The sequence below is a fragment of the Strix aluco genome, chromosome 6, assembly GCF_031877795.1.
Source record: "Strix aluco isolate bStrAlu1 chromosome 6, bStrAlu1.hap1, whole genome shotgun sequence".
NCBI classification, from domain to species: Eukaryota; Metazoa; Chordata; class Aves; order Strigiformes; family Strigidae; genus Strix; species Strix aluco.
The window spans coordinates 19,641,421-19,655,010 of record NC_133936.1 but is presented as its reverse complement, the minus strand read 5'-3'; the positions used below and the strand labels follow the sequence as shown (position 1 = coordinate 19,655,010).

The 13,590-nt window shown below is 34.8% G+C and overlaps 1 protein-coding gene across 2 annotated transcripts in view; it reads right to left on the bottom strand.

The window, feature by feature from the left end:
- The window catches only part of PSMD14 (proteasome 26S subunit, non-ATPase 14), a 48,475-nt gene that overhangs the window by 17,905 nt on the left and 16,980 nt on the right, over nucleotides 1-13,590 (bottom strand). For both annotated transcript variants that reach the window (XM_074828967.1, XM_074828969.1), the window contains exons 4-7: nucleotides 7,163-7,234; nucleotides 6,710-6,829; nucleotides 5,546-5,616; nucleotides 4,431-4,581 (exon numbers count right to left, since the gene is read on the bottom strand). In XM_074828967.1, the coding sequence (XP_074685068.1) occupies nucleotides 4,431-4,581; nucleotides 5,546-5,616; nucleotides 6,710-6,829; nucleotides 7,163-7,234 (414 nt within the window). The remainder of the gene's footprint in view (nucleotides 1-4,430; nucleotides 4,582-5,545; nucleotides 5,617-6,709; nucleotides 6,830-7,162; nucleotides 7,235-13,590) is intronic.

Below are 13,590 nucleotides of genomic sequence, written 5' to 3'. Positions count from 1 at the left end.
TCTAGCTACTCTCTGAAGTATCAAACCTTGCAATTCCAGAAGAGGTTACTCGGACCACAGAACAAGGTTCTTCAATGATGTACGTGGCAGGAGACAGTAGTAATAAACTGAAATGGGGAGCTGCTGACTGTACACAAGGGGAAAAAAAAATAACTGCAAGAATAATAAAATACTGGAACAACTATTCACATGAGGTTGTTGCATCTCAAGACTCAAGTGGACAAAACCCTAAGCAAGCTGGTCTGAACTCAACGTTGACACTGTGCTCTGCACAGAGTTGGACTAGATGATCTCCCCAGATGATTTACAACTGGAATTATTTTCATTTACCCAGCTGCCCAAATGTACACGGGTTTTTTCTCCTTTTACTTCTGAATGAAATTAAGATAAGGATAAAATACCATAGCAAAAACCTCTTATGAGGCAGGATATCATTTAAGCACAAGATAAAGATACATAGCATATTTGTTTTTATCTGTCAGGAGGTGATTAACAAGTAGAATTTATAAAAAGTTATCACAAAGACTAGTCTTTTCCTCAGCAAACAATAAAAAAGGAAAGATTTTTGCCATAAACCAACAGACCTTGCTACAAATGCTTCTGACAGTGCCTTGCTAGGAAAAATTATGGTATAATGGACATTAAATTTTGCTGTATGAATAAGAAATTTTGCTACATATCCTACAAAACACCACAAGTGCAAACAAACTTCTCAGGTGTACAAAATGGACTTCTGACAATTTGGGGTATTTTACCAATCCTTATGCCAGCAACTATTAATCAAGGGAAAATTGACTTATTTAATTAATAATGAACTGCCTCAAGAAACCAAACCATTTTAAATGGTGACTTTTAATAATAAAGGTTTAAAGTGTAAAATAGTTCGACAAAGAAAACACCACTTTTTTCTTAATTTAACACACGAGAGCAACACAATTAATGCTTGTGGAGTTAAAGATACTGTTACAGTGGGCTTAGTGTAGTTACATTTTCCTTAAGAGGTGAGGAACAGCTGCTAAGTTAAGGTCCAAAAAAAATTTATTTTTAACATTTGGCAAAGGTATATAGTTCTCTGTACAGACATTTCAAAATGTATGTTGGAAATAAACATGAAATGTCAATATTTAGCTTTATTCCAGATCTTTAATGAAATTACCGCTTCTGTGGAATATTCTAAATATGTATTACAATTTCCATTGCACAGACTGAAAAACTGGAGGGGGTAAAAGAAAGGTTTATTAGCAAGTACAAGATGAAGCAACAGCTAGCCAGGTTACCCCACTGGCCATATTTCAGCATGTTTACTTTGACTTCATTCATAGAAATCAATTTAAAAAAAAGCCAAAACAAAGCTTTTTCTACCTGGGTTCTGATAACACTGGCCTTCAGTTAAAATCCACGGATCTGTTGTGAGTTTATTTTACAGAGAGCTAGAACATTATTAGCCTAAAAATTGCAATATATGGTACACAGTCATGAAAAAGCATATTGCGTGTGCAAGAATATGTATGTAAAGTAATAAGATCAGTATTTAGAATTACTTGTCCTTCAAGTGTCCTACTATATTTATGTAATAATATCCCAATCCTAAAATGGTCATTAAAGCAGTTGGCATTTAATCCACCAATCTATATGAGGGTTTTCTTTTTATATAAGGATTTTATACGACTTTTTATTTTTGCTCATTGGCTTTAAGACGACATAAAATGACTTTTTTTTTTTTTTAACTGATGAGAATTATATGTATTCCTATCTTTAAATTGCAGTCATATACCCCTGTCCTACTAGTTTAGAACACATGTATCCAGACAAGGACAGCTAACAAAGAAGTTAACAAGTTTTCGCTTTCTACCAGTGACAGGGCAAACTGCTTTTTAATGCTTTAGCTAGGCAAGGTGAACCCGAGGCTCCTCATCAGAATTCATTTCAACTTCCTGACACATGAAAATAACCTCTGCCCCGGTTATTCTTCACTAGCACAACCATGACTGCTTCACTGACTATAAGCCATAGCAATTTGTATGGGCATGGACCTGCCCTGAGGCAGGTTTAAAATCAGCTAATGTGTTATTTTGGACTTTGTTTTTAAATACATCTAATCTCAGTCAAAACACACCATATTAAAATCTTCTATGCCACATGTTCACTATGATTTTTTGCCAGACAGTTATGCTAGTAAAAGGTATAATGAGTAATGATCTTGGACTCATATAGCTACATACATGAGCAAAAGCCCACCAGTATAGCGGCTACTACACCAGCAAAATTAACTCTGCAAGCAGTTCTTCTTTTGCTGGCACTGAGAAAAAGCAGGTACTTCCCTGAAATAGGCTTAGCTTGAGTTGTCTAACACACGAAGAGGCCCTGGACGCCATACTAAGGCAGTCACGCACGAAAGCAGTCAAACCTGACCTCAGAAATCCCCTTCAGCTCTAACATATCTGTTCTTCTCTCAGTTCATCTAAAATCAAAATACATTTTAATACAAGTGATCTTGCCAATCAGGATCATAACAGTTATACACATTCCATAGCCCAATCTCACTCCCAAAATCAAGAAATTATTTAGAAGTGGTATGCATAATTTTGGGGATTCTTTCTATTTCTAAGCTTCTAAGGATGCACTTGCCAGAAACATGACAGATGTAAACTTTTTTTAATGTGAAACCTGAGAATGTAATTTAATCTGACTGTAGCAGCTAGACATGTATGAAAAACAAACATTACAAGACTTCCAGTGATCTCAAGTACTGGCAGCAATGCCATAAGAAAAGTTGTAATTGAGAAATGTTTAGATGAACAAAAATTCCAGAAATGTTTAGATGGACAAAAATTTATTCACATTCAAAATAAATCTGCCAAAGATTATTTTCCTGAAGAGAACAAAGACCCTCAAAGGTGACACCTGTGTCAAACAACAGTGGCAAAAAATTATTTTTAAAAAAAGCACTTAGCAAGCAAGTGTGGTATAACAGTAGTGTGACTTACTAGCAGGCTTTTCTCCTTTACAGATTTAATAGCTACTGAGGTCTAAATTAATTACTAGTATAGTCCCGAAAATTATATATTGACAAAATAAGAAGACTCCGATTTCAACATTTTTATTGGAGTGGGAAAATAAGAAAAAACAAAAGGACAAAGTTCTAGAAAAAATAAGTCGGGAATAATTAAATATTCTACTGCATCTTTCCCGCCCTCCCCAAACTACCTAAATTTTCTTCTATTCTTTATGCAATTTAAAAGGGAGCAAAATTGATTCAGATGTCTAATGGCTTCCAAACAAACAGAAGCTATTAATTTTTCAATTGCCTGTTACATAAACAAATTTCCTATAAGAAACAGAATTTAAAAAAAATCCTGAAAATGCAACTGCAGCTTCAGAATATTTTGTTACGAAATTAAGGGAACCCTTAGGGGAATTGCTTGGTAGCTTTAATATGATCTGTCTCGCAGGAAATATGATACTACAGCTTTACAGAAGAACACTTACTTTTTAAATATTTATAAATTTACATTAATATCATCCATATATACCATGACGCATTTCAATAATTATTATACAATACAATGGGAGTGCATGCTCAAACAAAACACCTCAGCAGTATTTTAAAGCAGCAAACCACCTAGCCAATTTCTGTACGTTCTGTAGTTTTTCTAATCCACTCTCCCTGTGGTTGAGCAAAATCGAATTGCCTCTCACATTTGCAGACAGCTCTGTGAAGGTGATAATAGAGCTGCTCCCTGCTGTCATGAGGCAGGAAATAGGAAAATGGCATATGGGGCTAGAAAGAAATAAAAAGAGAACTAAACAAGAACAAAAGAGATTTCAACAAAGGACAACTATAAACCAATATGCTTTGCAAGTTAATCTCTTCTCATAATCATTTAACATACTTAATCATTTATCTGCACACTTCTCAAAAACTCAAATGCTTGATACCAAGTCTTCTGTAAAGTTTTAATGCCCAAAACATTTCGAATAGAAATGATACTAAAAGCCATCATACTTAATGCCTATAAATCAATGCTTTCTGAGTACCCACATTAAGGGGCTGAACCTATTCCAATCTGTTAGTAATTGATCTTTAACCATAACTTTTATGGTTAAAATGTAATATCTGGAACAACGTATACTTGGATTAGTAGTTGCAAATATGTTGAGTGACACCTAAATAACAAAATATTAAGGGAGGATTACGATGGTTATGTGTACTGACAATACCAAAGACTTCCAAGCCTGTTTAAGGACTACTAATGTAAGATGCAGAACAAACTAAAAATCATCTTTTCATTTACAATGAGAAATCTTTTTTATTTTTTAATGCAGAATGGGCTTCCAAAAAATCAAGAACTTACACATATTTACAGTGCTTCTATATTAATTCTTACTGAAGTACCTTAAAAAAAAAAAAAAAAGGAAGCCTACTATACCTTTCCTTTTACACTCTGAATGGGATCCACCACCACAGCAACAGCTCTTTCTGATAAGGCTTCAAAGCTCTGCTGAGTATTGATATCTACACCAGACAACCAACAGCCAAAGCCAGGGTGACTATGATACCAACCAACTACCATCTCAGGTCTGAAACAAAGAGGACATTGAGATTCTTAAAAATAAAAACACGTAATACAAGAAGAAATAGTAAGGTATCAGGGCATAAATTAGGACGAGCTGTGAAAAAAACACCATTAGAAATATTTAAATTACTCACCATAGTATGGTGAAAACATGGACATGAATAAATGTGACAAAAGAGGGCTATCATTAAGGGATGCACATTAGCAGTGGTAGATCATGCTTTCAGTTTTTCACCCTGTTACCACACCTTCCCTGAACCAGTTTTTACCCTTTCAGCACTTGAGTAAATATCTACTCTTTAACTCCTTGGCGTCAAGGGTTGAATTTTCACGGCAGAAAGTCCATTTCAGATATGGACAATGGGAATCAACGGTGGGAAAGGATTAAATATCAATTAAACCAGCAGTAGAACTAGGAACTCAGTCAAAAAGCAATTTGCACTGTTCTGTTCAGCTGCTGAGTCTTTTGCTAACATTAATTTTGAAGTTTTTCCCACAGTAAAAGAATTTGAGCAAGGAGACGACAACTGTTGAGAGACAGGAGTGAAATAAAAATTTGTTTAAATACTAGGATCTTTTACAAAATTATTTTCCCTTTTCATTAAAGTTTCTCATAAATAAGCTACAACTTAATTTTTTTTATCTTAATTAAAAGAAATTTTTTAAAAATCAATCTTTTAAGCAGGTACTGTCTAGTAACTCCCCATACTAAATTGAGCAGCATTCTAATCTTTCTGTGCAATAATCAAAGCTGTAGGTTTAAAATGAGTGACAATCTCCTGACAATTGAAGTGCATGAGGTGGACTGAATTACATGCTATGCTACTCACCTGATTTCTGGGCCAATTATTTCTTTTTAAACATTATTAATAACCCCTAGATCACTAGTTTTGTGGAAAGCCAGCTGTTTCTTCTAAACAACATGCAGGGAGTACTTGTTACTGTCAGCCCTCTTTATGGTGACTTACCTTCCCGTCTGTTTCAACATATCCAGCATTTTTGCTTGAAATACAGGATCAACTGCCTCCACACTGACACCCTGATGTAGAAGGCGGACAAAAATCAGTTGTACATAAAACAATATTATCTTTTAACTTGTTACTTTCCACAAACAAAAATTTAAACACTTCTCAAACATCTGCCTAAAATGGCAACCCAACTACTTTAGAACTAGTTGATAGAACACCCTTAAATGCAAAATAAAATTTTGATAAATGTATGTCAATGTGATTTTTAAAATGCTGAAAGAAGATTTTGAATTGCTATTTAAATTATCACTACTATGAGTAAACATGATTAAATAGGCATAGGAATTCATCTTTTCCTCCTCTTTTTGTTCTGTAAACTCTGGCCTGTTGTTTCTCACAAATTCAGCTCTACAGGTTTTATTCAAGATAAATATCACACACTGGCTTTTTGCAGATTTTACTTATACTATGCACATGTATAGTATAAACTCAAGACAAAAGAATTCAAAAATGTAATTGATATGCAGCTCTGAGTTACAAAGGGATCCGTGCTTCTTTTAAGAACAGTATTTCATTCAAGTTACACAAAAAAAGCATCATAAATTCCAATTATACCCATCAGCTCATCATCTCTTTAAAATATCTCTTTGAAACATGAATATTCTCACTCAAAATTAAAATACATAATTTTTTTCACATCACAAAAATATCATTTAAGAGACATGCCACTAAGATCTGTCAAAGAGAGTAAGTTTGAAGTATATCTATAGCACCATCACAGTTAAGGGCATAATACATTTCTAATCAAATCTTTTACATTTTGGATCCTTCCCCTGGTCATAGTATATGAGTTTTTAAAGTTATAAATTGATAAATCTTGTAAGTGATGTTATACCAATATATTTATACATAAAGACATAACACTTCCATATATTGATATACATACTTACGTACTGGTCTTTGCTAAAAAAAAAAATAAAAACAAATCTATTTTTTTTTACTGAAACCCTTATATCCATTAGACATGTTTGAATTATACCTAGTAGGTTATACATTAATATTGCATAAATGAGGTAAAGCAGGAAAAGCTTTTAAAAATATTTACTATAAGGAAAAAACAAACAAGCAAACAAGATTATCGAGATCTAGCTGCAAAGAACTCACCGTTCCTGACTGCGGCATTGCAAAAACATCAATCACTCTCACAGTGTAATCATCAACAAATTCCCCCAGCATCAGACCCATAACTTCCATAGGGACACCAGCACGACCATGTTTCAACATCTGGAATTAAGACCAAATGACACTGTATGTTTAACAGGAGGTTCAAGTTTGACTTGGGATAGTTCTTGAATTCAGCCTTTGTTGATCTATAGATAATTTGCAACTTGTAGCACTTTTGGAAAATGAAAAGAAGTATAAAATAGTAAAAATTAAACCAAGAAGAGAGAAGTAATTAAAATAATTTTCTTACTCTGGCTGTTCCAAACAGTATTAATTTATTTTAAAGATTAGTCTGACCAGCACCTAAGGAGCACAAGTCCATAAACTTTGGATGGGTGCCAGGTACTCTATCTCCAACACTATACACAGATGCAGTACACACAGAACACTTACTTTCAGCAATGCAAGCGAAGAGATATAAACCTGTTCCGCCGTATCAACTGCAGGAGCATCTGTTGGTGGCCCCTATGAAAAGAATAAATAATTATTTTCTCCACCATTGTTATTCTGCAGTTTCTAAACATTTTGTTTTGTTTTCCATATTACAAAACTTACAGAAAAATGCATATATAACTGTGACTTTGTGTGTTAGATGCAGTTCTTACAAACAAAACCAAAAAAAGGCACACCTAAACCCCAAACAGTTCTTTATAGCACCTTCCTTCACTAACCTATTTTGTAATACAATCACCCAGTCATCATCCCCTGCCTCCCCCCGCCCCAAAACATATCAATCTGAAGAAATTTTATCAGAATCAGTCAAATAAAAAACTGGCAAGTAGTGCACTAGGTACAAACCTGTTACAAGACATACAGGCTAAGAGTCATATAAGCTTCCATTAGTCAGCCTTGCTGCAATGCTAACCTTCGTCAGCTGTAAAATAGGGCCAGTTCTCCAATTAACTATGTGTTTCTTACAGTGGTGTGAATGTAAATGCTGCTGGGCTAGCATGATTAACTGGCACCAACACAAACAGCAATTTCCCTTTGCTTCATCAGCTTCCAGCTAAAGCGGACTTGCAGATAAAGGCTATGGGAGTACTTTGCAGATACACTGGTACAGCGAGAGAAAAAACGGACCTCCGATCCCTAGGTGGAAAAGCTGTGAACAAAATACTTTGCTCTTTGCCTTACGAGTAGTTATTCAAAAATTAGCACAACTGTCCCAGGTGTGAATGATTGGTTGAAACAGGTTCTGTGTACTGTTGAAAATGAAAAACACAGGAGGCAGCAGTTTAAATGTCCCTTTTTGGAGGAGCAGGAGACATATTGCTCATATACAGAATTCTGTATCAAGGTACCTCATTACAGTCAATTAACAGCACATTCATTACTTTATTACCAAATTGTGTACAACAAATTTTCACTGAAAAGACAAAAGGTTACTTCTGCACTAAGTGACGTAAACTTAGAAGGGCAACAAAGCAGCTATGCAGTACGGTTAAAAAAAAAGATTCTCTGTTAAGGAGGAAAAAAATGGTGTCTTACACAAACATTTTGTAGATTTAGAACTTTGATTCCACAGTTATAAACAAAATTGGGGAAAAAAAAATTGAGTAAATTCTTGATTTTCCACCTAAAGGGGAAAAATTCAGTACAACATTCTCCCACATGACATCAAACATAGACATGGCGATCCAAACAAGCCATCACCTCCTGAAGATAAAATCAGGAACTTAGGTAATCAGCATATTAAATTTGTATAGTAATTCAACTTTCTGCATACTATCACTTTTACACACACAGAAAAATATCATCTAGTCTTCAAAATGCTTTAGACAGTAAGAAAATTCAGTTGTTTTTTTTTCCCCCCAATGCCAATGAATTCCTTCTCTATTAGCTTCAGATCCAATCTTTATATTTTGAATACCATCTTTGTATTTTGAAACTCACATACATGCATGGATCCGTGTCAACCACAACTCCTTCCTAACACCTTCAAACCTTTATTTCCAACTTTGATGCTGCTGACCATCACCTCTTGATATTTGCTCTCCCTCACTTCTTACTACTCATTGATAATTCTTCTGTCACTTTGGCCTTTCCATCAGCAATCTTCCAGCAGGTTTAACTTTTCACCTTCTATAATACTCTCACCAAAGGCCCATTTTTAATCAATTCCACCTCTTCATCAAGTATTTCGCTGACTAGCCATAGCCCAACAGTGAGATGCTCCAGTGGAAAAGTGTTCCTTTAACACTTACGATGAAAAACTCTACGAGCAGTTCTTCAGTAGATTTCACAGAACAAGATGAACAAGGCACCCAAATCACTTATTCCCAATTTACAACTAAATTGCTTGACCAATGAACCTTCAAATGCCCAATCATTATCTGATACCATTACTATGGGTTTTTTTCCTCCATAAACATGTAAGTTTACTTTATTAACTGTATCTCTCTCCTGCTTTAAGTCTATTCTAAATTATCTTATTTTCTCTTGGAAGTCCTAATACTTTGGAAAGCACAAAGACTTACATTTCCACTTAATCACCGCTAAGAATAAAGCACAGATGATTTGAGTTCTAATTAAAAAAAAAATACTAGTTTGATAAGAACCCCTTTCTTCATACATAAAGCTCTCTTCCAATTTTCTACCAGTTCTAGACCAGAGAGGGTGTGAAGTGAGGGTAAAAGTGGAAACACAGTAACCTTCTGCTTTAGGAATAACCATAATATCCATGCTGTGATCACCATACATATTCTACATTTGTCCCAGAATTTGTTTAACATTTCCCGGTAAGCAAGCATCCCATTACACCATTCAGTATTTTTTAAAATAAAGAACAGCATAAAAAAAAAAAAATCTCCCCTGAACTGGCATAAGTAGTTCTGTGGTTTCTGGAAGGGTAATGTTGATGTTTGATTGAGACTAGCTTCTCAAAAATCAGGAGCTTGAACTGAAGTTTATTCCACAGACTACAGCTCTTGAACAGGTCCGCCTATATTGAATCTCTAATGTCTGTTAAGGTGGCAGATCACACTGACACCCTTCCTGCAGCTGAGGCATTAACCATGTCTCTGTCCCCTACGTAGACACCTGTGTTCACAACTTCTAAGAGTTTAATTACTCTACATAACTTTTCCCATTTTAAAATCTATTTTAAATCAGTCAGTAGATTCAACACTTATAGTGAGGAGACAAACATTATCACATTTTGCTTTTGTAACAAGGCAACTAAATTACCTTTAGTTTAAGCAAAGGCAGGAACTAAAGCTGGGTGCTACCCTACTGTACTCATTTCTAATCTTTCCTTCTTTTATTATTTCTATACTCCTTGAAGCTTTCAAATGCTTGTTTACCTTGGTGATGGTCCAGAAGGGAGGATATTTAATATTATACTTTATCAATTTTTTAGGCATTCTAGAAAATAAGTTTTGAAAACAGAAATTGCTTTATATTGAAGTTCTCCTGCCAGCTGCCATCACTCACAGCCAACAATTCACTTTCAGCACAGGAAAGGTTGCTAATTCATAAAGGAATGCTTCATTGGTGTGAATCACCTTACTTAGCATCTTTTCTCTTTTTTGAAGCCATAGCATTAGCTGTGAATGATTTTGCACACTAAATGTGAGTTTAAATATATATATAAATGATTACACTAAGGAGATATTAACTGCAAACTTCACTGTTCGCTTTACGCACATGCCTGAGATAGTAAAAATATTAAAGGTTAGCTTCTTCTCTAGTCATGCAGTTGAAGCAATTTATCTAACCGCTTAAAAATTAGTTAATGGTAGGATACAATGCACATATAATGTAGGTTTATTAATAGTCTTATAAAATACAGCACATACTTTTTACTTCCTTGGTCACAGACACTTCTTTTATGAAGACCTCATGATCTCTTTTTAGTCTGCTCTGTTCTCCTTATAATTACTAGCTAAATTACCAGAGAAGTGAGTAACCCATTGCACTGTACCCATTATGTGTATTAATTTTCATATTAATATTCCTTCATTTGTTAAGAATAGAGATTAGAATGAACTGCTCAAAAGAATTCTGAAATTATTCTGATGCACCAATTCAGGAATTTTGAGGAGGAAAGGATCCATAGGTCAAAACCTGTCCAGAATTCACCTTGGCAGCAGATTTAGTTTCACATTATTTTTCCACCAAAAATAAACTGGCACATAAAATACTATAGGCACACACTCGTCTTTCCACAGAATATTATAAACCCAAGGTTCATCAAAATCGTAACCTAAAACTTTTAAAGATTTAACCCATCCGAATAGATCTTGGGTCTTCCAAGTAGTATACTTGGCTTTAGATGATGCCATTTCAAAAACCAGACATTTGGTAACTAGAACCTATTTACTTGAATCTCTGACCACTTCCTTTTCCGTAAATGGCTGATAAACTAATACAGCCTTGGACTAACAGCCACAGCTTCTGCGTGCTAGTTACACAGTATGGGGGAGCTAGCTATGGGTTACATGTTTTGAGACTTCTTTGGCTGTTTCTGCTAGTCTTCCACAGAAGTTTATGCATTTCTTTCATGAAGCAAAGAGGAAGAAAGACTTTATTAGCTAATCTCTACATGGAGGCAAAGTATTTTACACTGACCCTCCACAGCATGTGCTATTATCACTGTTCATAAACTTCACTGCCTGCCAACTTTAGCAAGGGAGCACCATCCTTATGAAACAGAGTACCAAATTAAATTAACTGGTGTCAGAAACCCAAACAAGAAAGCATTTGTATCTGCAATGCAAAAGGTCTGCATTATGGTTATTTTTTGTTTCATTATGGTATTCAAAGGCCAGACAGTTCTCCCACTGCACTGAGTTTTGTAAGACTGTTCATCTCACTGCAAAACAGCAAATACTGCATTCATTCTGCCTGCCCACAGCTTTATTAGATAATTTCTTGGGGAACTGGAAAAAAACAGGATTTGGAAACTGCAAGGAATACCGAACACTCTTTTTCCCAATTATTCATGTATAAGCTGGATACAGTAATTATTAAAACTCAAAAACTGTTCTAAAAAAATGTTATTGTGCTACTTACTGAAAATGGATGTTTCTTCTGAATCAACTAACTATACATGCTGTCAGTCAGTGCTGCCTGATGGCCAGCCATCTCAAAATCCAACCAACTTCTGGTTTTGTTTTTATTTAGAATGGCAGAATCCCAATTTCAATAATAATTGATAACATTAAGTTACCACAATTAAAATACATATTTTTGTTTATATTTTTCAGTACAACTTGTAATGGAGTCATGTTCAAGTTATGAACAGAAGATTACATTGTAATATTAAATTATGCATGATACTATTTTTGTTTCAAACAGTTAAAGAGATGATCCAATATAAAAAGCAGTCCTTTACTTGGGCAGCCCTTGTTGACGAAGTGTTAAAGGCATTTGCCATTCTAACAGGATAAAAACTAACGCCTTGAAGTGTTATCTGCTCAGGCCTTTTAGCAAATTTGTTAACACTTTTAGGTATATTACTCCACCTTTCTCTTAGTGTGAACTGGTATCAATTATTTAGCCAATTTTATTATGTTATTAAAATACCTGCTGATTAAATGTGAACTAAAGTGTCATTTTAGAGCACTGCTCTTTATTTGTACTATTTTACATTTATTCAAATAGGTATAGAAAGTGGACTTGATTAATTACATGAGCAACTGAGAAATATTCCACAAATGGAGACACTTTCTATTGTTTAAATACATTCTCTGGTGTCACATTAATAGCACAAAAGATGATTTTGAAATACATCATAGCTGTTTCAACAATGGAACTCAGTTTTGCAGGGGCAACTGTAATAACAAAAGGCAGCGAACTAAAGTGCTGACGAGCAAACCTTAGCTTTATTGCACCAAACACCGTATTTTCTGTGTAAAATATAAGAACTGTCACAATCATTACTACTTTTGTTTTTGCAGTTGGAACAATTTAAACATGAACATAGGACACAAGCAAACACTGACAGCTAGAGTGTTTATTTCTTTCCCAGTAAGGTAAGAAAGAACCTTTTAATAGTTTAATTTTGTGAGTATTAAACAACTAGTGTGAAAAACAAGCTGCATGTAAACTACTTCTACTGCCTCTGCTTCAATGACTAGCTGAGGCAACCTGTTATAGGAGGTGTTAATTGGCAATAGGAGTACAAGTCAGAAGCATGTTCCCCATCGTCCTAACCCAGCAAGGCTAGGTCATTAAAGTGGAAATGAATTCTTTCATGCCGACTTAACCCTTTCAGTACATATTTTCAGCTATTATATCTAAAGACAATTGAGAAACAATAAAAAAAGACAGAAAAAAACTTGCATTACTTTCGAATTTTAAAAAATTATTCACCCCCCCCCACTTATTCTTCACTTCCCTTCTCTACCTCCTCCAAAACAAGTGTTTTAGTTAATCATGACATTTATTATGTAGGTAGGGGGGGGGCAGAAGGGCAACTGGGGTATAAATGAAATTACAATCATTGTAAAATAATAATTTATCATATTAAAGGATGCATGGAAAGATCAGGCACTTAAAGTGAGCTTAAAACTACTGTTTTGTAGAGGTGAATCCAGTGGTGGGCATATAGCTTGGTATGATAGAAAAAAACATTACAGAATACTACCTGCAGAGAGGACACAAACTAGAGCAAGTGCGCAGAGGAGGAAGAGGTATTAGTGATAATAAAAAGACCTTAAAAGTTCACCAGAGTACCACTGCTCTTCTCCGCTTACCCTTTATCAGTAAGCGGTATAACCTGATGATATATTGACATAAAGAATAAAAGATTTCTTAGATGAGCACAGTGCTTTTTACACATTGTTAAACCTAAAAATCTAAACAAAATTGTGATTGTG